Source organism: Hyalella azteca, unplaced genomic scaffold (assembly GCF_000764305.2).
Source record: "Hyalella azteca isolate HAZT.00-mixed unplaced genomic scaffold, Hazt_2.0.2 contig17350, whole genome shotgun sequence".
NCBI classification, from domain to species: domain Eukaryota; kingdom Metazoa; phylum Arthropoda; class Malacostraca; order Amphipoda; family Hyalellidae; genus Hyalella; species Hyalella azteca.
Window position 1 is genome coordinate 2,455 of NW_025947137.1, and position 26,566 is coordinate 29,020.

Consider the following 26,566-nt stretch of genomic DNA (forward strand, 5'->3'; position numbering starts at 1 on the left):
AAAGAAAACTTCCAATATTGGGGCAATACCTACTTATTGTTGTGATTTGATCATAGAAACATTTCTTTATTAAGTCATGCTCAACAAATTCAGTGATTCACATTGATTTTTACTGACTATAGAACTGATCATAAAGCACCCAGCTGACCCAGGCATTTTCTCCAGCAGTTTTTGACAACAACTTGAACAGTTGCTGGTAGTAGCACTTCATGCTCTATCTTAGTGCAGTTTTGTAGGGCATCATCTAAATTAATTGTAAACTCCCCATTTAGCAGCATTTTACCCCAGAATGCTTTGTAGTTTGAGTTTCACAGTTATATTCTGATTTCATTTGCCCAAAAAGGATATTTTTTCATGGTCAATACTTTTGTGATGCAAATTATTATTTTAGATGTAGTTGTATAATAAATGTTGGGTACCTCATAAAGCATGCATTGCCCAGAAAGATGTTAGTCAACTCACTTAGACAAAAGCAGTGGCCAGCGCACTAGCTCCCATTTCTTGTCATGTGTGTAACTAAAGTTGTTCAAGTTTGAATGAGTTGCAACACTGGAATACAGACTATTTTGGGAGTTGCACAAAGTGTTAAGGACCAGCAGCATATATACTAGTGGCAAAGCAGAGAGTTTTTTACTCTTCCTCAACTACGCTTGTGACTTGCAGTGAGTCAGCAGCTGCTCTGAGAGCTACAAGTCGTAGTTTTGACCAGTATTCTCAAGTTAATTTTTTAGTCCTATAAGTAGACCAGCAAAGTATCATGGATACCAGCTTTTTCATACATAAGATATTGATTTAAATCTTGAGTAAATGAGGAAATTAAAAATAAACTGCTTCTAATGAATCTCTGGTTTGCCCCTATGACTATGACCAGCAGTAATGACTAGATAATGGATTTTTACCATTGTTAACATGACATGATGACAAGGCTGTACTGATCATGCTAGAATATAGATGTGATTCCATTTTGTTAATAAGATAGATTGTTTCTATTTAAAATGGGCAACTTGATTGCTGTGGAAGCATTTTTGGCATTGATGTTAAGAATGGAGTGAGGGACTTGTACATACATACTCAGAAATCAGAATGTGGGAAAGTGTTTCAAGACTAAGTGGGTTATTGTTAATACTAATAGCCTAATACCTTGCAGGCTTGCTATCCCTGTATCAAAGCCAGCCATGCAGCAGGTTCTTATCTTATTTTTGAAGTTCCTTGAAGGATTTGCTCTCCTATCTCTATTTTTTTAATCATTAATATTGAAGGTAGTTTCAGAAGTAGCTTGTAAAAAAAGATATTTTAACTTCAAAGGACATGTTTTAAAATTTTTTGTTCCATTGTGTGTAGACTTAAAACTTGAATTATTCAAATTAAATACATAACCATGCAGAACCTTTGGAGGTGAATATTGTTGCTTTAGAACTCGGTATAAATTGTGATAGTTGCCAGTTTCCAGCAAGCTAAACTTTACTAATCCTGTTGCATAAATTTTTCAATTCTATTTTATTTGGATTTCCAGTTGATCTATTTGAAATTATCATTTATACTACAAATCATGTCATCAAGTGGAGGTGATCAGATGCCCAAACTCAATGTTGCAGATGATGCAAGCCATTTATCTTCAGCTCAGAAAAAGTACATGAGGATCCTTGAACAACAGGTATTAGTCTTCTTATTTGCTTACGAAACTATGGTTCTTTCATATTTTCTTGTGAGTTTTCATTTATATTTACCCACGCTCTTCATTGATGAGCTGGTAATGAATTTCACATATATCAGTTTAATGAGGCTAATTATTGGAATAAAACATTCTCGCATGTTCTCATAAATTTGAAGTAGCCAAAGTAAGCAATGAAATCTCCAAGTCACCTTCTATGTTTTCTTTCAATTGCGATTTTTTTTAAAGTTTCTTATTATATTAATAACTATGTATTGATGTATTGTCATTCATATTTAGATTTTTTCAATAATTCTCTGTTCCTTATTGTTTTTCAGAATGCAGAACGAGCCAACAAAATCATGAGGATGAGGCGCAACAACAAGTTTGTGGGAAGCTGCTTAGGATTGGGTGCATTAGCCATTTATTCTTACTCCATATACTCTGTTAAACAGGAAAAATTCTTAGATGAACTAGAGGAATTGGATGAGTGAAGGAATAAGCTTCCTGACTCATATATTGTATTGGTTACCTATACCTGTATATATACTTGTATGTTTTGTTTAGCGATTAGTAATGGTATCTCTTTTTTTTTGTCCTATTTTTTTCTGTCATGAAAAAAAATTAAATTATTCATTATCTACAATTTTTAGGAACTGTGAACCATATTTTTGAACACTTATTTTTAACAAAATGCCAACACTAAACTTCATTATGAATGAGAAGATAATAAATTACTATTCCTATCTTTTTGCATATTCTTGATCTACTATTACAGCATTGCTGATTTTCAAACTTATGTAGATGGATGAGTAAAGACAATGAGAAATTTAAAACTATTTATTGAACTGTAAAAATACATGATGTTGAAGTCCAGTCATTCAAAAATGCAAGATACATACTAGTATACAGTTTGTTTGCCAAACTTGAATTCTGGCATCAGCAGTCAAAAATGTTAAACTATGGACTATGGTATGCATGTCAAAGCACTTAGGGTTACTTAAAATTACTGGCCTCTATAAAAAATGTACTGTTGAAGAATATTCACAAATGATACTAAGGTTAGGTACTTATAGATGCAGGGCTAAAAAATGTTATTTACAGAGTAAATTTGGTCTCCACCAAGCTTTAAAAATATTGTCGTACCTTTGCAAGTGAAAGGAACGCAACCACAGATGATGAGCATTCCCTTAATGCGCACTTAAATGGGGCTTAATGTAGCTTTACATATTGAATACCTACCTATCATGTTAGTGATACATTTTGTGAGAAAATAACAAAGGCTAACCACACTAAATTCTTGTATTTATAGTTTTGCTTAGTGGAAATTTAAAACACGAGATATACCTATATATTTTCATACTTGTAAATTTTAAAATAGGTACTTTTCATTATTAAATTACAAATAAGAAATCAAAACGTGTGTAGACCATGACTAAGGCATTAGACCTTGCGCCTATGAAGTAACAAAAAAATATATACTTTGTTGATTTATCTTATCCTTTTGGTCTAAATTTTGGCTGAAGTTCAATTCCTTTGTTTTTTGTTCGAATGTCCGAAAGATCCACCCATGTATTCTTTGTCTAAGCTCTAAGGATACATAAATCGTTATCATCGCTATTCATACCTAAAGGCCTAGGTAACTGGAGCGATTCTCAGTGAAAAACAGCAGAGGTAACGTGACATTTTACATAAAAAAATTACCATATATGTTCATAAATATGAGAAAATTTAGTACTGGCAATGAAGATGAATTTAGAAAACGAGTTGAGGGTGTCGAGCCAAGTTCTGTAGGAAGGCAGCGACCGGTACAGGCTCTATGTTGCCGTTGTTGACCTGGCGGCTGACGCTCACCTCGGTCCTGGTGACAACACGCGGCTGTGGCGGTAACGTCGCTTCTGCTGCGCTCTCCAGCTCGCTCTGTGGCATGTAACATGTTATAGTATATTAATATTATAATTTTATATGAATTTAATACCATTTTGAATATGAATTCAATATCATTTTTGAATATGAATTGAATACTATTTATGAATATGAATTTAATACCATTTTTGAATATGAATTGAATACCAATTTTGAATATGAATTGAATACTATTTATGAATTGAATACAATTTTTGAATATAAATTGAATATATACAAATCGATGTTTCCATTTGATGCAAAAATAGTGGACAACAGTAATTGCTTAATATTAAAATTTAATACTTGAATAATGTCAAAAAGTAATTGTTTCACGTTGTAACCCAATACTAAAATAGTGTCAAAAAGTAATTTCTAACCATTAAATTCAATATAAGAATTGTGTCAAAAATCAATAGCCCAATTTTACCTTTTAATACCAGAATAATTCAAAAAAGTAGTTGCTTAATATTAAAACTCAGTATCAAATTATAATTGTTTCCGGCCAATCACAGACGGCTTTTCAAGCTAAACCCAACATTCACGGATGTAAAATCGGCCGCTACGCGTACTTATGCGAGTTTTGCAAATGCGACCCCAGACTGGGCCCACGGCAATAGTATTTGTACATTCCCCTTACTATACTGCTACTTACGTACATTCCCATTACTCTACTGCTACTTACTTCAACTTCGGGGAAAACTTGTTCATTTTTTACGGACGGTATGTGTTGTAGGAGGAGAGGTCCCTTCACTCTGTACATCACACCGAGATTATAGATGCTCTCGCCAGGCAGCTCGAGCTCAGTGCCTCCGATGCTAATTACACCATCTGAGAAAAATACTTAGTTTTAACAACTTTACTTGTTTACACAAGATAAAATTTATCTAGCATCTATCGAAAGAAAGCCGATCATATTGAATAATGCTGGACATTTTTCAGGAATTTGGGGTAAATTGTGTTTTAAAAATGAAGAAATAAATCTGGTATAACTAAATCATTTATGTTTCGGTAAAAAGGAATGTTCAATGATGGTGTTGAAATAGAGCAGGATAGTTGCTGGAAAGTGAAACGTAGTTCTAAATGCTAAAAAATTGAACTACCGCAAAAATGTACATAGAAAAGTTGAAGATGAACATTCTGCAAATGAATTGAAATAGACGGTAAAATTTACTACTCACCATCAGTGACGGTAACAGGCAAAGTATCGTTCAATATCGTGGTCACTTGAGTCATGTTCTTGAGATCCTCAACATTGAGCCGCCCTTTAAGAATGTGGCTCCCAACGAGGCGGTTCCTTTCCTCGGTATCGGCGAAGAAAGGATCGTTAGGGAATACGGGGAATGAGTCCTCCAGCAACTCGGCGGCGACTCTTGGCTTAGCAGAAGCGATCCAAGCTTTGATGTCGCTGTCTGAAGGCACCAGAGCTGTGTACTCCAAGTGGTTCGATTCGTCTGTAATTAAAAGTTATTAAATTGAATAATGAGATATAAATCCGCAAGATTTAGAGCAAGGTTGCGTCTAAATATTATCCGTTATATGATTAGACCCTGTGCACATTTGGTCTCTGATTTGCAATCGAAATATTTTGAAAGTTCTAGGTAATGATAATATGAGAAAAAGAATTACACGTTCGAAATTGGTATATCTTTATAAATTATTTGCTGCCGATTGTTACTTTGATCGCTATGAAAGCTACCTAATATGAATAAGAATACCTAAATCTGCGACAGTATTCATTTGGAATGAAAAATGCTAACGTCGGTAGCTCTCCAACTGTAAGTGAAAAAAATATAACTCAGTACTCACTGCAGTGAGTACAGAGAGCGCATCTTCTCGTCGACGAAAACGAGAAGTCACGGGCGGACATGCCGAGCACAATAGCGCCTTCTTTTCCATAAATTAGAAAATGCGCTAAAAAGGCCAAACTCACCATCAAAAGAGCGCGCCAGATGAGAGAGATGTGAACGTGCGAGATACGAAGCGAATTTGCTCATAGTTTGGTCGCGCTGCTGAAAGGTGATGGTGAATGCAGTAGGCTCAGTCTTCTGTAGGAGGTGTGAGAGGAACTGGGACATGGGCCAGGGGCTGCCCAACAGAGGGGCGCGCTCCAAGTGAGGATGAGTCTTCTGCAGCATTGCCACCTGGAATATTGGTTTATTAGTAATTGAGGGAAAACCGCGCGTTCTAAGAAACCGATACTGAATGTTCAGTTTAGAAATTGAGTGAGACAAAAGCGCGCATTTTATGAAATTTCAAGAAATTTCTCAGAAATTGAGGTTGGATAGAATTATATCGAGTCAGTCGTTCATATTCTGATAGAAACTGTTCAAGTAAAAAAAAAAAACAGAACTAGTTTGTTTAAACCATGTCACAGTTTACTGAAGATAGAAGATATCAATTATAACCAAATCTATAAACTTTACTACATATGTAAGAGTGAAGATTAATTTCTAATTCTATAGTAGATTTTTTATCAAACCCCCCCCCCCCCATGCAGTGAATGTAACCCTCTGATAAGTAGGCGCTACTTACGGTGGCGTGGTTGACGTTGAAGAACTTGGGTACGGAATAAATGCGGCCGAACGGACCGATAGATTCGCTCTCAGCCAACACCCGAACTCCGCCTACTGCGAGCACGCCTGAAAGAGAGGAGAGTAATTCAGTTGAACACTTTTATTCTAACTTTTAATGATAATCTTATATAAAGAATTTAAAAAAAAACAAAATAAATGCGAAGTAAATTCACGAAATCTGCATTGAAGAATGCCGGCATTTCCTTTGCTTTTAAATTGTTTGGGCGCACTTGCGATTCAAACTGATGATATAAGTACCTAATAATAAAGTTTTAGTAAAAAAGATTAAGACTCGTGATATAAGTACCTAACAACGCTATAGTAAGAATGTCAATAACAAAAAATCGTCTGAGAGGAGGAGAGGAAGGTATGTAGTAAATTAAACATATATGTTCTTACTCGTAATATAAAAAAAAAGTTTATAGTAATAAGTCACTAAAAATTCGAAATACCAAGGTGACTACAAGTATTATTAATAATAATAGCGGTTTCAGCGTTTATTAGGCCGTAGACCTGTCGACGATTCTCAACATAGCAGAACATTTACAGCTTGTCGCGGATCTCGCACACGCAACTCACTGCTCCAATTCTGCTGTGCTTAACCGCCCGGCCTCCTCGCTGATTCCTACAAAAAATTGTCGCACAGAGCCGGCATCGAACCTACGATTCACTGTTCCAATCTTAGTACTCTGAACTGTATATACCACTGGGCCACCCAGCCCTACAAGTATTGAAGCTCGTTGCCTCAAAGGTCGTTACTCAGACATTCAAGTAACGGTGAATCGCTCAAAATGTGTCAACGATGTAATGCTTACTGATAGAATAAACGTGATATTAGAATAAACGCTTGCTGATAGAATAAACGCTTGTTGATAGAATAAACGTAATATTAGAATAAACGCTTGCTGATAGAATAAACGTAATATTAGAATAACCGCTTGCTGATAGAATAAACGTAATATTAGAATGAACGCTTGCTGATAGAAATAAACGTAATATTAGAATGAACGCTTGCTGATAGAAATAAACGTAATATTAGAATGAACGCTTGCTGATAGAAATAAACGTAATATTAGAATGAACGCTTGCTGNTAAAGCAATGAATTTAATACATTCATTCGGCTTCATAATAAGACGGAAATAAGGAAGATCTCATTACGAAATATAAGGAGAAAAGTCGTTTTCTACGCAGAGTTACGAGGAAAAAAAATCATGGAAGCTCCGAAACTGGTAATTGCTTTGTCAAAAATAAAAATGTACGCAAGTCGAATTGTTTAAATGATTTTATTTATCAGAATTTTAATTTAACACACATTTATTGGAATTTCAAGAAGGATTTCCAAAATTTGGCTCAACTATTAAAGCAATACTTTGAATTTTTTAAGCGAATAAATGAAATTGTTAGGCTTTTTTCTATTCACAAGATAGTGTGCGCTTCAAAAGCGGCTTCTACCTCTAGAAAGGTACCGGTCGCAAGAAATAGGCTTCATATCCACAATTGCTTTACATTTATGCCAATATTTAATATTAAATTCTTTCATGCATGTTATGATTGAAAACCAAGTTGAATTGAAAATTTATTTCAAACATATTCTGATTGCTACCAACATTCGATTTAACAATGCCCGTGCATTTCCATATATGTACCTAGCAGCTAGCATTAGATGTTAAATTTAACCCAGCCTGAAACTACTAATTACGGCTTGTCCAGCTGAGAAGACTAAAAGTTTTGGAATAATTCCATCCCAAGACCAATAACATTAAAATAACTAAGCATTCTTGACCAGTTTAGAATTAGTTGTTGGCCTCGAACACAACAACCGTGGTCTGAAGGGAAACGTTTTTATCGCTGTCATGTAATGATGAAGATTCTTATAGCCTTGAAGGCCTACGATGATTACTACTTGCGATTTGTGTATACACTTTTATCCTAAGAAAAACATAGCCACGTGTTGGGTATTTTTACAACACTTCTCTTTAATTTCACTTCATGTTTGTTTGACATGTGTAACATCAGAAACACTGAATTCATTAGAAGTGTTGTCTTTAAGAGGTAATTTGTAAACTCATATTATTTATCTTACATTGCCACAGACCACGTGTACTGTTATCGATTCAGATCTCTTCGTTCAATGTTTTTCATTTCTTCCACTTGTGCAAGAAAATCACTGCCTCTATTGGGGCATTTTTCATCCTATATTTCAACGAACCACGTGTAATTTTATTCACTCCGATCTCACCGTTAAATGGTTCTCTTAATTTCATTTGTGTAAGATAATCTCTGCCTCTCTTGGTGCATTCTTTATCCTACATTTCAACGAACCACGTGTGATTTTATTCATTCAGATCTCACCGTTAAATGTTTTTCGTAATTTCATTTGATTTGTGTAAGATAATATCTGCCTTTCTTCGGGGATTTTTTATCCTACCTTGCAACGAACCGTATGTAATTTTATTGATTCAGATCTCTTCGTTAATTTTTTTCGTAATTTCATTGAAAACCAAATTACTGCTTCCGACTTGGACGAAAATTGGGTAGATGTCCTTGGATCGAATCAAGTTAGCCTCAAGGCCGGGAATCGTTGCCGACTTATTTATGAAAATCCCGTAAAAACGGCTCCGCAAGCACGATCCGACTCGACAATTGAGGGATGTTGCAACCTTGAGGGATTAAACCTCGAGTTCGATGTCTCAAAGTGAAGGTCTGCAACTTGTGTTAGGAACTATATCTTCGATTTATATACACATACTTTTGTTAAAGATGGTAAACGATGAGATGTATTTCAGTGAATCAGACTGCAATTCATGCTTACAGTGCATTATTAATTTAAAAATTTTAAAAGAAGGAATTTTTTGTCAATTCATGTTTACAGTGCATTATTAATTTAAAAATTCTATAAGAAGGCATTTTTAGTTTGTAATAGAGTGGCTGACTCGGTGAGTGAATTCGCGATGTATTCAACAATGCCATGTCCTTATTTACCGGATTTCCAAACAGAAACAATTCCAAGACGTTGAAAATGAATCTTTCGTTTCGTTAAATGAATCGTTGAAAAAAACACTAAAACAGAAAGTAGAATGTTTGGTTGTAGTTTGAACATGGAAAATTTTCAACAGTTTAAAGTCAAATATTCGTTTGCAGGATATATATTGAGAAGTTGAAACGTACATTTTTATATGCAAAAATTACTTTCAAACTAAGAAAACTTACGATTTAGTTGCAGGAGGAAATTAAAAAGTTGAAATTCACGTCCCTTCTTCTAGAAAAAATATTTAAATGTTTATAAAACATTTTTAGGGTTTACATTGAACAGCGAGGTCTGACCGTTTGTCTTGTTGATGCTGACGCTGTTGCCAGCGAGGGTGATCACTCTGGCGCCGTCAGGAAGGTCTTCGAGAGCGACGTCGCCCTCCAGCAGGTGCTCCTGAAGGGTCTTCTTCAGGAAGCTCTCAACCAAGAAGGGGTTGAAGCCCCAGTCGATGGGGTAGAAGGCGTAGAAAGCCTCGTCCGTGGGTATGATGGCCGTGAACTGTTTTGCTGATGATAAAATATACATTTGAGCATCTGATCCGCAAATAGGATGAAACTAGGAATGTATGTATCGGGAGGTTCAACGTGAAATAGACACTACAATTACAATCGCCATTATATATTTACTGTTAAAAAAATTTAAAAAAAATCGTAGACTAATAGGAAATTTTTTTTAATATATTTTCATGCTTAAATCAGTCACCGACAGAGAACAAATTTTTCCGACAAAAATTATAATATAAGTCAATTCAAGCATTTATATTAAAAACCCTAGTTTGATCCTTAAAAATTATTACACTTACGTTCGGTTAGCTTCTGAGAAACGCCCGACTCTACAAGGTGATGTAGGAACTCCTTGCCTCCGAACTGCTGCCGAGAATTAATTTCATTTTTCATCCAGTCGAGGAAATCTGAAAAATTGCTCGAACTTTTTGTGTCGCTAAAAACCTCGCCCGTGGCTTGGATCTCAACCACAGGGGCATCAATGGTCGATTTTTTCGTTGTTTGTGAACTGAAGAATTCGTTAAATGGTACGAAGTCGCTGTCAGAAACAGTTTGTTTATTGAGAATTACGGCTTCATTCTCGCTCTCAGAAGTAGGTTCTAAAGTCGTTACTTCTATTTCAGTCAAATCTTCTGTTAGACTGGTCGTTGGTTCAACTATTTCATCAAAAGAACGCGATAGAAGGTCAGGTTCAGTTGTGGTACCTTCAGATTCGGTCGAGGAAATGACATTTGCGAAGAAGGAAAATATGTCCACAGGGCTTATTGTTGTCGTCGGAGTTGTAAACTCTTCACTTAATCCTGTAATTTCTTCTGTTTGCGGAGATTCTGTATCGTCTTGAACCACAACAACCTCAGTGGTTGTTCCTTCATCAATAATTTCTGTGGTTGTGAGAATTTCAGGTTTCTCGGTTGTGGAAGTAGCAACAACAGGGAGGTTTTGTTCAGGAGTCTTCTCGTTGAAGCTCTTCCGTCGGATGGACTTGAATTTTTCGAATCTGGAGGACCCTACTGGTGGTTTTCCTGAACCATCGAGTGAAGTTGAGTCTTTCTTGCGACGGCCAACCATCAACGGCGATGGTCTAGGGTTCTGTGATGCGACGACCTTCCTCATTCTCACGATAACAGGAGCCTCAGAAGTGTCCGATTTCGTCTCACTTTGAATGGAGTTATCGAGTATTTCAGTGGCGGTTTCAATAGGCAGATGCTTTTCCAGAATCACTACTGTGCCTCCATCGACAGCAATGCTGCTGGGCACCACCTTAATGCCATTCACTTTTGTTCCTTCTGCAAAATGAAAGCCAGCAGTCATGATTCAGCATTCAAATTTTTTTTTTTTAATATCTACTTACTGAAAATTCCGTATTATACTTATTACAGTTATTTACAGGATCTTGAATGCAGCACGTGACAAGTTGTATTTTAGGTCTTCATATTCATATACTCGTTCTGTATCATATATGCAAAGTATATGGTCTCTCGATAACCGTTTCTCAAGTAATAAATTGGCCATGCGCCAAATTTATTCTACCTAACATTCATTAATTTGGTAAATTAATATACAATAAGTATTTCGGCTTCGCATTATTAAATTCAGTGAGTGATTTACCGTTATCCGTGACTATCGTTATGGGAACGCCTCCAAGAGATGTAAGCTGCTGGCGCTCCTCCGCAGCGAGGTCCACGGCAGAGCCCAGCACCACGTGGTTGAGGAGGAGATTTTTGGTCTCAAGTTTGTCTTTAAGAAACCCGCCCACCCCGGGGCCAGGGAGTCCCGAGTTCAGGGGGACGAACAAAGTCCATGGCTGATCTAAGAGAACAACAACGTACATTGTTTTACTGATAGATCATACATAAATTGGGTTCTAAACTGACGATATGGAGTCAAAACAATAGAGTATAAAATACAGCAATGTCAACTGAGTGGGTGTAGAATACAGAAGTGGGAATAGAATATATGAATATTTTGCAGTTATAGAGGAAACATCCATCACGTCACCAAAAATAGGCAGGACGAAAACAGGAAATGAGTTAAATAGCAAAAAAGCTACAAGACTTTAAATATAAGGCACGGGCAGGGATGTGATATCCCACTGAGGCAGGGGAAATATCACACTTCTACTTCCTCCAAATCTATTTGATCGCAAGAGATCAACATTCATAGATGCTTCGGCCGTGATTATATTACCGCGTCCACGATTGAAACCAATTGGGACAAATTTCTAGCTGAAAAATTGAATTTTGTTCGAACGAGTCTAACATACAAGGTGTTTCACGGAAACTTTCTGCTTTTTATTTCGCGCCAAGCAGCCAGATGTTGTCGGAAAAGAGCGGTGAGTATTTCATACGAAAGGTAAGGTCATGAAGCGTTCCGTACCGCTTAGTCAGTTGCCACTTTGCATTGGACAAGTGTGCAGCGTGCGTTTGCTGTAGAGGCCTACTTTTTTAATGGCCGTTTGGCCAGAGTTGTCTGTCTGAGAAAACATTTCTGCAGAGTGCCTCATCTCCATGAGTGGTGACCTTCTTTGGCCGGTCCGATCCCCCGATTTGGCTCCGTGAGATTTTTTACGGAGTCATCCTAAATCAATTGTTTACCATGACTGTCCACGGACTCTACCTCATTTGAAGAACAACATACGACAAGCCATCGCCAACATACCCGTCAATATGCTTTAGCGAATTGAACGGAACTACAAAAATCAACTAACTGAATGCATTGCCAATGCGGGCCGTCTTTTGTCCGAGGTCATCTCAAAAACTAAATGATACAAAATTCAGTTAATGTCTTATTCAATAAAATTTATATTGTAATGATATCTTTACTAGTTCTTATTTTTATTGAGCTTTCAGATGAGGAAGTTTCCATGAATCACCCTGTACTTCATCATCGCAGGGGATGGGGTAAGAACATGCCAGATATGTTTTATCTTCCGTGACGTGAGATGCAATAATGAGCGGAGTAGTACTTAGAATCTACCGAACGCAGGCTAACCTTGTAATGAAAAGCATGACTGCACCTTTGTATGCTAAAACCCGATGTATATGCTGTAGACCTCTGAATTACGCAAGCTGTTTCGCTTATATATACGCGAGGACTATGTAAATCAAATGCCAAAGCATTTGCCTGTTGGCCTTCGAATTTCTCATGCTTATACGCTTATATGCACCCCCGGGTACACGTATGCGTGCCGCGCCATTCTCGTATGATCCCCCACAAACTGGCCCGCAGAGTGAGGAAACGGAGCGGACGAAGGCGGCAAGTGGGCTCATCCGCAACTGCAGACAGCGACCCCGGACGTGCATGAGCTTTTAGTTCTTCCCTCCATACGCAGTCATCTGCTTGTTTCTTTAACCTTCATACGAAGTTATGGGCTTACTGCTTCAGCAATTTACTTTGTTACTTTAGGTTACTTTACGTAACATTTTAATTGTTTCGATTATCTTCATACGCAGCCATGCGCTCATTAACTTCATTTACACACACAATCATGCGCTCATTGCCTTCATTTACATACACAATCATGAGCTCATTGCCTTCATTTACATACACAATCATGAGCTCATTGCCTTCATTTAAACAAACAATAAGGCACACATTGCTTTCATTAGACACACAACCATCCGTTCGTTTTATTTTAACGCGCAGTCATGCGTTCGGTGCCTTCATGCGCACCCTTGTATTATGGGCACTCTGAAAAATACTATCGCTTTTTAACGTACGATTTCAGAATAATTAGGAATGTCAGAAAATATGTCTAAATGCACGGTTTAGAACCAAGTCTCAGAAAATAGAGATAACTACTGTGTAATAATATGTTGAAAAGATCACGTCTAAATATCATATCTCCCTTTAGGCTGAATACGAGATAAAAAGCCTGTGTCGTAGTAGTTTCCGCTTTGTTTCTAAATCAGCTTCTGTCGATGTTGCAAGCTATACCACAACAACACGAGACTTGAGACCGACCGCAACATATAAAAAAACTTTCTATCTCATTAAAACTCAGTTATCTACCCAGGGTCTAAGAAGTGCTAGTAGAATGAGGAAGCCCGACGAGCTATCTCCTTGAAACTCGCAAAAAATCAGGCTTGTGATGTCCGCGGTTAGCAATGATGTTTCACAAACTGGTAATTTCCACAAAATCCACAGTCAGCGATGTTGTTTCACAATCTCGTATTGACCATATTCACGGTCAGCGATGATGTTTCACAATCTGGTAGTAGTCACTATTTCCATGATCAGCGATGATGTTTCATAACCTGGAAGTTCATCTACAAACGTCCCGATGTAGCCGCAGTTCTCTGAACATCTCTCCTGAAGGCGCGGCGAACGGTCGAATAATTATCCTATCGGTGAAAAAAATATAAACTTCCGTAACGGTGCAACGTAATCATGAAGATTAATGAAGGTAGACAACTAATTCCAGGCTATGTTTTCCTACACGGATGCCATTTTTTTACGGATGAGCCAGTGTGTGAAAAAAATACGGAACATTTTTGTGGCAGATTAAGCTTAGAATTGATCTCCAGGAACTGATGACGTCATGGGGATGAACCCCAATTATCAATGATACATAAAATTCGAGGCTGAGGTAGAAGGCATAAAAATAGAAGGCATTCTTGTGAGCGATTGATTCGTCTTTTACGAAAAAAAAGACAAACAAATATTTCGTGCCAATTCTCATACAAGGGTATATAGTTGTACGACCAAATTTTACATAAATCTAGTAATTTTCATTAGGGAAGTATTATTTGGTGACGTTTCATAAAAAACTTACATTTCCACCATATATATTTTATAATTAAAAGGTAAGAATTTTGTCTAGAATTTAATACCTCAGTAGAATGAGCAAGACTTGAAGCATCAATTAAGGATAGTTTGGTTACACAGCGATATGGGCCACGGTCGAGCGCCACTCTCTAGCGGTGAGGCCGTCTGAAACAGAGGTCAGCCCGGGCAGCTTCTCGGCTATGCCGAACACTGAACTCCAAGTCGAAGAAGATTGCCCGAACATAGCCTTATTCCCTTGACAGAGATCAGGCTGGGAGGTGCTTCCGATAAAACCAAGTCATGAAACACATTATAAACAAAGCTTATTCTAGGAAATGCGCTCAATGGTTTAGGAAGCTTGACGGAACGAACTCTTTATCAAACAGACACATCAGGATCTAACCGTTCATCGAAGAAGCCAACCCTATATCGTGGAAATCACGCGGGTTTTTTATTAATAAGTTTTTAAGTTATAATTAGTTTATAAAGTTTAATTTAAAAATAAGTAATTATGTATAATATATAATTATAAATACGTTTATATTTATAAGTTAAATTAAGTTGTAACAGTTTTTTTTAATCGCTTACTGTTCAGGTTTAAAGAACACCGATTATAAGTTTAGCATAGTTATGACTTTTTCAAAGCACTTTAGGGCCTCGTGAAAGAGAAATCCACAACATTGCATCACTTAGATGCTGCGGTCACAATTTTCAAGGTTAGGTCTAGTCAAGTCTGTGATTGACAGATTCCGTTCCTAAGCCCAATCTTTATAGCAGATAGCATCGCCATTTCGTAATTATTTAGGTTATCTCATCTGGCTAGCGATCAAGTCTTGGAAAAGATCCGGACGTAATTTCAACACTTCATCACTGTGCACAATGCACGTAACATAAACAGTGCTGTCATATAAGCACTCGTTGCTGAAATAAATGAAAGTAAACTATGGAACCGATGTTCGAAACCGAAAACCAATCTCGCGCATCATTTCGCGTCGTCGCTTGTCGGTTAAATTAACAAATTTTTGCCCATTCAACGATTAACTTCGTACGAATTGTTCGAGCTCGAGCGAACAGTTATCTCAATTATGGTGCAGTTATATCGGCATTGATCTATACGGCAGTGGATACATACTTTCCTCCTATTTACTAATCATTTGAAACAATTCATTGTAAATTCTTTAATCAAATAAATGACATAATTGTCTAATTGTCTTACACTGATATTTATTGCTCGGTACACTTTCTCTAATTTTCAATAGCTAGAAAAACGTGATCAGTCACGGGCGCAAATTTCAATCGCGAGTTGCACAGTCATCCTCCCCAAGCCCAAGTTCGTCGATATGAATGCAGCTCGGTTATGAAGTAACGAAAAAAAACTCTTCTCATGGTACGACCTTGCCACACCCTGCACCTTCGGGCACACTTACGAAGCATATTTTATTCTATTTTTTCACGGGCGAAAGATTTTTTGACTAGATACCCACGAATCTTAAGGTAACGCGCGGATACCAAAACTTTAATTTTTTCTAAGATTTTAAAACCGGTGGATTTTAAGCCAGTTCGTGTTTTCATAAAATATTTGATACAGTGATATTTTATTGGTGGTGATGAAATTGTTCACTATTATCGCGTGCGTTATCAATTGGATCCGTTTCAAAATCTAGCAATAATTTTCGACCAATAGCTAGCGCGATTTTCACGTAATCTTTGTACTATATAGCCCCCATCACGCAATTTATGGCCTTATTCGCTCACATAATTTTCGTTTCTCAGTGCACTTGTTCATCCCAAAGAGCACCACCCATTCATGCACCATCACGTTATCACCCACCACCTACGTAGTTTCTCCGTACATCCATCAATCAAGATTCCCACAAAAGCTTCATGTTTAGACACTTTTTCTCAGTTTTTGAACCAGCGTTTACTTTCCACTGTCTACCACAAGCATGCCCGTTTTTTTTTTTTCATTCCTTTCCTGCCCACAGCGTCAGAATTCGTGTCAAGGTGATCCGGGTTCTACAGGCTGCTGTAGCAGACGACTCTTCAGGCCCCGCGCATGCGCACTCAGACAAAGAAATTGTTGGCCACCGCAGGACGATAGAGGTTCTTCGTTCCTTTCTTCAATTGCCCAGGGGTCCAATAATGTGACGTCAAGAGCCTGTGGCCGAGAGCATGACATCACGAAATTCCGTTTGGATTCTCTAGCGACGATACGTATGTTTTTTTTAATTTCATGCGCTGCCAGTTCCGATCGAAACATATCACATTCATACGCTCATCATCATCATTATCAACATTTCACATTCATCAGCAGCCTTTTGTAATTGAAAATTTGGTTTTCACTACTAGGCTCACATTGGTCTTAGACGAAATGATAATAATTTTAGGCGAAATGATTGAGAATATCAAGTAATAAAGCAGTCTTAATAGCTAAATAAAGTATCCTTAATAATGATGTCAAGAAGACAATTACCTTCGGCACGAGACTTTCTCTTCATATTTTTTATAAAACAAGGCTTAGTCAGCAGCTGGTGTCGAGATAAGTGCAATATTTTCACAAGTCTCGGCCATGTTGGAACAGGCATCTACTTGGCATATATTCAAGAGTCAAGACTCGCACATTAGGTGTTGACTTTATTGCTGTACCAGCAAAAAGAATCACAATGCAGGCCGCAGCCGCATTCTTCAAACTGAGAGCATTTCCGCTCCTTAATGTAGGGCCTCATTTGCATTTTCATGATGCAAGGTGATGAACTAATACATGGTAAGATAATAACTGAGAAAATGAGATGCGGAACACGCTCCGGTCGTATGCTTTACTGCGGTAGACACTTTTCCTTGACTGATTGCATGCTAAACATTTAAAATCTAATAGAAAATTTGAAGTATGAAGAAAATGATCATAAAATTAAAATAAACTAAAATCACAGACGCTAAACCAGGCTTGAACTTCATAGGGTCTGAATCCATTTGCAAATGTGAACTTGAGTTACATCAAAAGCAATGTCGTCAGTTGAAGCATCGAGAGCTACAGGTCTAACAAGGCTTGAAGCGCATGATGCATCTTTCACCGCTTATCACAATCACATTGCGATCACAATCAGTCCACATATATAATCACAATCATAATAGAAAAAACGAACTTACCACAATACATCAGATTTGAGGTCAAAGCTATCAGCTGATAAGAAAGTATTAGTGAACTTTGAACGGCCAGATGACAACTGCAGGTTTAGAATCATCGGTCGAAGTCCCGTTCACGGTCGGTAAGATGGCCTCGATTGCGGTTTCATTTTTTTATACACGTATTTATTTGACCGCTAATCGCCCCGGCGATCAAAGTGACAAGTCGTGGCGAACCAAACACACCATTGAGGTCGGGTCACAAGTCAACTACTTCACGGTCAGAAAATAGCATCCATTCGAAAATTTCTTATTTATTTCGATTAAACAAGCACATATGATTAACGATGAAAGGAGAAGTATTATCTCGGGTTACACTGGCTACTCTGAGCTAGTGAAATTTTTTCTGTGGTCACACCATTGCATATGTGATATTGAATTTTTGCAATCTATTTTGTGTAGCAAACACTTCCGCTAGCATCGGAAGAGGATGTATTCGCACGAGAAAAACTATGGTATGCGTGGAATTAGCCTTCATGTACAAGATATTTTCATAGAGGTCGATAGTTCGGGGTCGGGTCCACAGAGATGTCAGGGTCTTGTAGCAAAGGGTTAGTGGTACAGGATGGGCGTACTCGAATTTACAAGAAAATCCGTCCGTATATGCATATCCTGAAGCTTGATAACCGGCGCAATAGAGCCCTAGATAATTCTTTCGTCAATAATTATAATAGGTTATTTCCATAGAAATGAAATGAATGCTAACACATATCCTGGAGGTAAATGACCGGTGCAATAGAGCTACTAGTGGACGATTACTGCAGGTTTAGACATAATATAGTAAACGCTTGAGAGACTGCAAACGGTTCACGATCGTCGTTTGTTAGCTAAATCAATTGTATATCAATAATGAAAAAGCTTTCAACTAAAACATCCCATCAGCGTATGAAAACAATATAAGTACAAAGTCGAATATTCCACTCGAGAATAGCGAAGACAAATTCTGAGCCACAATTTAACTTGAGAGCTTATCGTTCTCTGGATCTTTACATTATTCAGAAGGAATCATTGAGTCTCAATATCCTGGTGTTCCCAAAACACACTTTTTCACAATCTCAAAGCAGGTAACGTAATTAATTGATTACATCTGTCCACGGCTTCTTCTTAGGATTTTTTTCCACGATTTAATTTCTTCAATTAGTCATGCTGATGATTTTATTTTTTGGCCTATACCGCTAGAGATAAATATTAGAGCAGGTCACAATGGTGGCCTATCGAATGGAATGCGCCATGTAAGCCAACTTAATTGTACGTCTTCCTGGTAACAAAGCGACACAATCAAGGCAGCGCAAAAAATTGTGTTTTCTGCGCAGGGCGCGGTTAGTTTTTGGAAGCACAAGTCTAGGAAGCGATAACGCCTGGGCTGGCGAAGAGGGCTTCAGAGTATCATACAGTACAGTATATGTATAGACCATAATTGCCTTACTTTACAAACGAAAACATTTCAGAATATCATATACTCATATACTGCAGAACATCATTGCCATACTATACACACAAACATTTCTGAACATCATATACTTTATACCATCATTGCCATACTATCCACACAAACATTTCAGAACATTATATACTTTATAACATCATAGCCATACTATACACACAAAATTTAAGAATATCATATACTTTAGACCATCATTGCCAAAGTATCCAGACTAAAACTCAGTGAACTGTAGTTGGACGTGATACTCAGTGAACTATCGTTTAGAGCAGTGGTTCCCAAAGTGGGCGATATCGCCCCCCTAGGGCGGTAGAGAGGTTTTGGGGGGCGATAAGGAAGAAGAGGGCGTTAGGGGGCGGTAGGGGGGGCGGCAGTCCGAAGTCAGGAAGTCAGAAGTTAAAAGGTTTGTTTGACGATTTGTACACAACTTGTGCAGCACATGACTTCCAGCGATGTTGTTTTCACCCAGATCTGCTTTTTTAACTTCTGCTGGGTTTACGTCTCGGACAAATGCTGGGTTTACGTCTGCTGGGTTTACGTCTCGTCGATGAAACTTGGTACACGTATTCATTAGGACCTAACGGTAATTTTTAGCTCGTGTTTTTTTTTTTAATTTTGCCATCATTTGTTTTTGACATAGTTACATGGCAATGCGGGTTGAAATTCAGTAATCAAGGAATTTCTTCCAAACTATTGAACAGATTCGAACGAAATTTTAAATTTACAGTCCTAACTACCGAACAGTAATGTTTAGCTCGTGAAACATTATCGGATTGTGCCTTTGTTCACGAGTTTTTTTTTTCATTTCACCTTCATTCGTGATTTAAAGAGCAATAGCTACGTGCTTAAATTCGCAGTACCGTACTCAAGAAATTTCTTCCAAAACTACTGAATAGCAACTGTGATGTTTAGCTCGCTACAATTTTTTCGTTTTGCCTTCGTTTGCGAGTTATACGGCTATACGTAAACGGCTCTTGGTTAAACCGGCCGTTAGAAAAGCCGGTCGTTCCTCCTATATCTGTATAACTCGCGAACGAAAGCAAAATAGAAAAATTATCACGAGCTAAACATCACCGTTGGGAGGTTAGGTATTTATATAAAGTTTCGTTGAAATCTGTTCAGTAGTTTAGAAGAAATATCTTAATCGCCGAGAATTTAAGCGACAAATTATCCGGCGATATCGGGCTGAATATAAGGAAGTGTGAAATCAAGAATTACGGTGAAATAAAAAAAAACTTGCAAACGAAGGTAAAATCGAAAATTTTTTAGCAGCTAAAAAATCACCGTTTATTAGTTAGGAATGTATATTCAAAATTTCGTTCAAATCTAATCAGTAGTTTGGAAGAAATTCTTTGATCACTGCGAATTTCGGCCTTTATCGCAATATAACTCACGAATAAAGGTGAAATTTAAAATATTTTGCGAGCTAAAATTGACCGTTAGGTTCTGATGAATACATGTTCCAAGTTTCATTGGGCAGCGTTCATTAGTTTGGGAGATATTACTTGATAATTAAATTTAGACATTGGTCGTGCGACCCCCCACGAGTCCGGTCGTAAATTTGCCCGAGACGTCCTAAGTTTCTGGTGCTGAAACAGTTAAAACATAAAACAGCTTAAAAACATTGGTTCACTAAATGGGGTGCTATTTGTGAAATACACATTTGTGTTTAACCTTATCTTTTAAAATTGCAGCGTACTAAATTTCAAGAAAGAGGCGTATATTTTTATGTGTGTCTGTGGGGGGCGCTAGAAATTCATTAAGGAGCCAAAGGGGGCGCCAGCCTGAAAAAGTTTGGGAACCACTGGTTTAGCGGGATATTTCCTGAGTTATTCTTCAGCGTGATACTTTCTAAACTTTGTTCAGCATGATATTAAGTAACAGCTCGTCAACGCCATTCTCATTAAACAGTGTTCGGCGCAATGCTCAATGCAGATCTCGTCCCTGGTTCCATGAAAAAGCTCAAGTGAGAGCAGCATTCCTGAGGCAATCAAAGCGCCGCTGAGAAAGAGCTGGAAGAGCAAGGTTGATCACCAGTGCTTCAAAAACTGGGGTAAATTCCCTGTTCTGGGGGAATTTCTCGAATCTCCCAGGGTAAAAATGAAGGAGAAAAGTGAGAAAAGTGTTTCAATCAGCAGCTTATAAATCAACTACCCCATATTTTAAAGGCAAAATGTCACGTTGAAATAGTCCTCTAAGATATAGCAGGTAAAATTAACGAATTTAGGAGAAACTAACGACTGTTTTCCGGTCGGTTTCCGTAAAAATACCCTTCAGTGACCAACCAGCAGCAAGCCCCAGCGTGCAAAGGCATTATAAAAAATAACTTAACAAATACATGGTGTCAGAAGAAGCTTTACTATTGCATAGCGTCACACAGCTGCACCACTATTGCTCTGAGTCACTACCTATATAGTTGTCCCACTCCTGCCCTGTGCCACTAGTGCCTAAGCAGAAGTAGGTGAGTGACTCATACTAATGCAGGAGCGCCTGAATTAAGCCCAGTTATGAAGAACTGTTCAAGTCAGGACAACGCGCGTGCGTCATGCGGCGTCCGGTAGTGTGCTGGAATAGCTGCGGAGTAAGAGGCAGCTCTGCCATGCCGGCTTCTTGGAACATTGATAGAAAAATATGAATGAGTCTACGTGAATGAAGAAGGGGAGGTCGGAGAATGAATGTCTGAATGATGAATGAGTCCACGTGAATGGAGTGTGGGGGATGGAAAATGAATGTCTGCATGATGAATGAGTTCAAGTGAGTGGAGTGCGGGGGATGGAAAATGAATGTCTACATGATGAAGGAGTCTACGTGAATGGAGTGCGAGGACTCGGGAAAATGAATGTTTGAATAATAAATGAGTCTACGTGAATGAAGTTCAGAGTTGTAAAATGAATGTCTGAATGATGAATGGGGTGCGGACTCGGAAAATTAGTGTATGCATGATGAAGGAGTATACGTAAATGGAGTGCGAGGACTATATAGGAAAATGACTGTCTGAATACATTTGGGAGCAATTTTGAAGATCATTCACATGCTTGGTCGGTCATGTTTTTTTTGTGCTGTGGGTTAGCCTGTTGTTTTTAATGTAATCAAAATAGAGACGACCTAGATATGGCCAGATAATGTAGCCTGGCGTTTTCTACAAAGTAACAATACGACGATCGAGAGTTCAAAACCGAAACAAATGTTAGAGGTTAATTTTGCCTTAGGAAGTGTATATTCTTTGCTGACAACGGCAAAGTCTGCTTCTTAAGAATGTGTAGTCGAGAAACTGCTTGACCAAGTACACAAAGGTACGCTTCCGACCCCAACAAGCAAAGGCATATAATCCAACACGGTCATAAATGCACAACGAGGTGTTAAATAGCTTATACACGATCAGCATTTCCTGCCTTTATGCTCGCGCAATACCTGCGAGAGCCTCACTGGAAAACGAATGCAGTCAATTAGAAGCAGTTTTGTGTAGTGCAATATTATGATTTCTCTAACAATCGTTATTTCTACGGATATGGAACCCCTGTACGATAAAAACCATCAACATTACGAAAAGAATATTAGGTTGATTACCATTGACAACGATGGAAAAAATACCAAATGAAACACAGGAAGCCATATGGATGAGTAATCAAAACTCGAGCGCCTCGCAAGAAATGCTCAAGAAAAAGGAGCTCGCAGCTTATGCCTAGCAGAAGGTCTTCCGCGTACCGCGAGGCCTGATCGACGGTCGCCCGAGGGTTGGCCGAGCCTGCCAAGGTCGGAAAGTGGCCGCCCGACAAACTCGCGTCCTCTTCACGACCTTTGCGTCAATTCATATGAACAATATGATAAGTCCAAGTAAAAATGGACTTCTCGGTGCGTAAATAGGTTCCAATAAGGAGTGTAAATGTGCTCGTTTGTGAGTAAATTGGCTCCTCGGTGTATAAATTGGCTCCTCGGTGCATAAATTGGCTCCTCGTTGTATAAATTGGCTCCTCGGAGCGTAAATGGGCTCTCGGCGCATTAATTGTCTCCTCGGAGCGTAAATGGGCTCCTAGTGTAAATTGGATTGTCGGTGCGTAATTGAGTAAATCCAGTGTCCTGCTTTGCTTTTCTAAATCTACCGCCATGTCGGAAGCGACTCTAATGGTTGTCGCTCAGTATACGATATATAAAATATAAATTCCAACCAATTGATCACGTAGTTCGCACAAAAAAGGTTGCTCTTACCTTTGTGTCAAAATGCATGCTACCTTCTTGGGCCTAAAATAGTATTTTAGGCAAAATAATTCTGAGATTATATGCACTTTAATGTACAAATTGCGCTCCAATGCGAGAGGGAAGCGGAAAAACTGTCAATTTATAATGTTAATTGTCTCACAAGTAAGACAATGCTAGTTCGGCTGCAGTTAGGGTTAGACTTTCAAAGGGCAAATAATAACACGTTTTCCGTTTTTTTTTGGAGGAATCTGCATGCAACAATGTTCAGTATTGAAAGTTCCCAAATATAGCACATGCTATTAAAAATTTCTAAGCAATAGCACGGAATTGCAAGTTGAATTCAAAAGGCATTCCTTTCTTCGTCCACGAACTTCAGATCTTCAAGTCCCTACAACAATGTACACGCCACACCAATGCATTGTACAGTTCGGTATAACTCATGCGTTCAAATACTCGGAACTGATTGCGACATCGGATCCTCATGATCCAATCACCATTCACAAGTCACATACTTGGAAGTTGTTACCGCAATCATTGCTACAACAAAAGTCATATATACATCCAAATAGTGCGCCAGTGATAGTCATGTTTTGTATGAATCATGAATGACAGAAAGATAAATTACATCCATACATTTTTTAATGTGCTAAGAATACTGTCAATTGCGGACGTTGACCTTGATTTACGATCGTTGTAGAACTTACGACCGCCACACGAATTTTATATGGCCCAGTCCCTGAACTACAGGCATGCACATAATAGGCGGAGCTCGACATTTGAAAACCCTTCCCGGTAAGGTCAAGAACAGTATTCTCTTGCCTTTGAATTGTGAAGTCAAGACACATAAATACAGGACATAACAACATGGTGCTAGCAGGAGACACCCATGGTGGCAAATAACAGTTTTTTTTCTTCGCCTGATTTTCAATTGACTACGGTGCTCCGAGATTCTTCGAATTAAGTATGTATATGACTATATGACAATCTAAGTCTCAACAATACCTGACTCATGCATTCTTGGAAGCCCAACTGATTCAAATAAAATAAAAAACGTTGTTGCATAACTTTGAAAAAAAAAAACAATCGTTTACCGCTAAGACGCCTACATTGCGCATATTGACTCCATCGGCGATTCAACAGTGAAAATTGCCAAATTATAGAGTGAATGTTTTTTTTATTAGATATAACGCAATGCAATGGCATTTACGGAATTAATCAGTATTCGACATCCAGCTTTGATTGAGGTCAAGGAACCAATACTGTCCACCGAAATTGTATTATGTGAGCCGTACGTGAAGGTCAATCCTATTAGTAAGATCGCTGTTTAAGTAGAAAAAATTCACGTATTTATCTATATACCATATACTTTGCAATGTCTTTTCTTTGCTTGCTTTAGCGTGTTTGAAGCGTGTCACTAGGAACGCTAGAGAATTATCGAGTGCGTATTCGCAACACGTACCAACGTATAATAATCGCCCATATTAACTGCAGTTGAAACTTCTGAACCTGGACATTCCATGAGGTTGATCGATGCATGTGGCATTGCAGAATGTGTTTTGAGTTAGAAAATTAAAACTTAATTTGATAACAAAATTGCATTATTATACATATATTATTAATATTATTATTAAAAATTAACAAAAATTTACTCGCAGCTTCGCAACGAACGTTGATTGTGTGTTATATGTATATACATTTAAATTAACGATACTTCACCTCCAAATTTAAATGAATTAAGCACAGCTTAAAATAAGTAACAGGCTTCTAAAAGATCAAGATTTATCTAACCCAAGCAGACGCTCGGTTGCAGCGTTGGTCGTCTCATGCGAATAACTATAAATAACTAAAATATATTTCAGTGCATTCAATATCAATATTTTTATCCGAAATATTTTTGTGTTTGATTTTTCGTCTGTTTGAGTCCTACAGGTCAATGCGTCGACATGACCGAACTCGCACGAGCATGTCTAATGACAAGCATCCAAGCAGCGAATGCGTATGTCGATGTTGCAGTAGCAACCTTACTGCAACACGCAGTAGCAACCTTACTGCAACACGCAGTAGCAACCTTACTGCAACGCGCAGTAGCAACCTTACTGCAACGCTCGGAAATCCTTATAATTCTTCAAAATTGCTATACTCATAGCCAGGAGGTGCATTATCAAATATTTCTTCTTTGATCGTTTGATCGTATGTATGGAAGATCTTACGATAATTGATCGTAAGACCTTATACGTACGATTATAGGTCTTACTATCGTTAATCGTAAATAATATCGTTATTCTCGCGATTGAGTACATATTCTAATTCAGTCTCAGCCAGCATCATTATTGGTGCATTCATGTATGACGTCAGAGTTTGTTTGCAGAGTGTAAGGTTCAAGTGGAAACCGAGGACGATTTCCCTCACTTGACACAGAACTGTGCGCTTGATTTACATGACACTGTGAATTTAGGAGAGATCAGAAGGCAGTAACACTTGTCTTGAGTCGCCACCTATCAATGAAATAACTTAGATGACTATAGGTCAACGATGTACTTTTTTGAGTTCAAGTAGTACAATTATTTGCGCAAAGTATCAATAGGGAATGAAATACCACTATATTTTTCAAATAATGACAATTAAGTCAATTGAATAAAGAATTAGGCAAACAAACAATTGACAGTTGAAATCTTGCCATGTTGACTTTTACTGACTGCACTAACTTGCGACTCGTAAGTAAAGACTTTATAATAATGAATGGAAATGCGATTTGTAGGGTTCGACAATATACTAATAACAGAGAAGCTTTTTCGATTCCGCTAGAAAGTAATTGTTCGACAGTTTTCTTTATGAAAGAGATCGTTTCTATTGCAGCCCAGCAACGTAAGTGGCATTGGCGTTAGTACTAATAAAACTTAACAATTTGAACATGAATAATGTTTCAACATCTATTCATTGACTTGTAGTTAAACGACGCAGGACTAAGCCCATTTCATGCATTTATGTAGCACAAGTTCGGATGTGGGTTTTTTAAATGTTGACGACTTACCGGCAATTTTGTGCGGATCACTCAGGACGAATATGAACCACAACGACAGTAATTTATCTGCAGACAAAGATTGCAAGAGTGCACTGTCTATTTTAGCGAGATCAGGTACGACGACATCATTTGTAGATGAGTTCAATTCGTTTGCAGTTCCTAACGCAACTACCAACGAAACCAACAGCACAAGTCGTCCCGATTGCACCATCTTGACCGACTGCTACCCTGCCCTTGCAACGTCCGAGGTGAGACTAACTCTTGCAAGTCGACCACCCTGTATTTATAG

The 26,566-nt window shown here is 38.1% G+C and overlaps 1 protein-coding gene across 1 annotated transcript; it reads right to left on the reverse strand.

Annotated features, from left to right (window-relative positions):
* Window positions 1-2,476: 2,476 nt before the first annotated feature.
* On the reverse strand, window positions 2,477-26,528 carry LOC108671505. The gene is made up of 9 exons (XM_018159059.2): window positions 26,287-26,528; window positions 11,276-11,476; window positions 9,967-10,953; window positions 9,458-9,670; window positions 6,092-6,198; window positions 5,490-5,700; window positions 4,738-5,010; window positions 4,242-4,387; window positions 2,477-3,571 (listed from the first exon to the last, which is right to left on the reverse strand). Exons 1-9 carry the CDS (start codon window positions 26,486-26,488, stop codon window positions 3,407-3,409), a joined length of 2,505 nt encoding a protein of 834 aa, XP_018014548.1. The 5' UTR covers window positions 26,489-26,528; the 3' UTR covers window positions 2,477-3,406.
* Window positions 26,529-26,566: the final 38 nt, after the last annotated feature.

Bases quoted from the DNA above. Each gene is read 5' to 3' on its own strand.
- LOC108671505 (XM_018159059.2), bottom strand. From the start codon at position 26,488: ATGGTGCAATCGGGACGACTTGTGCTGTTGGTTTCGTTGGTAGTTGCG. The intron at 11,477-26,286 runs GTAAGTCGTCAA...TTGTTCTCTTAG, and splicing joins TGATCCGCACAAAATTGCCG to ATCAGCCATGGACTTTGTTC. The intron at 3,572-4,241 runs GTAAGTAGCAGT...TACATGCCACAG, and splicing joins AAGTTTTCCCCGAAGTTGAA to AGCGAGCTGGAGAGCGCAGC.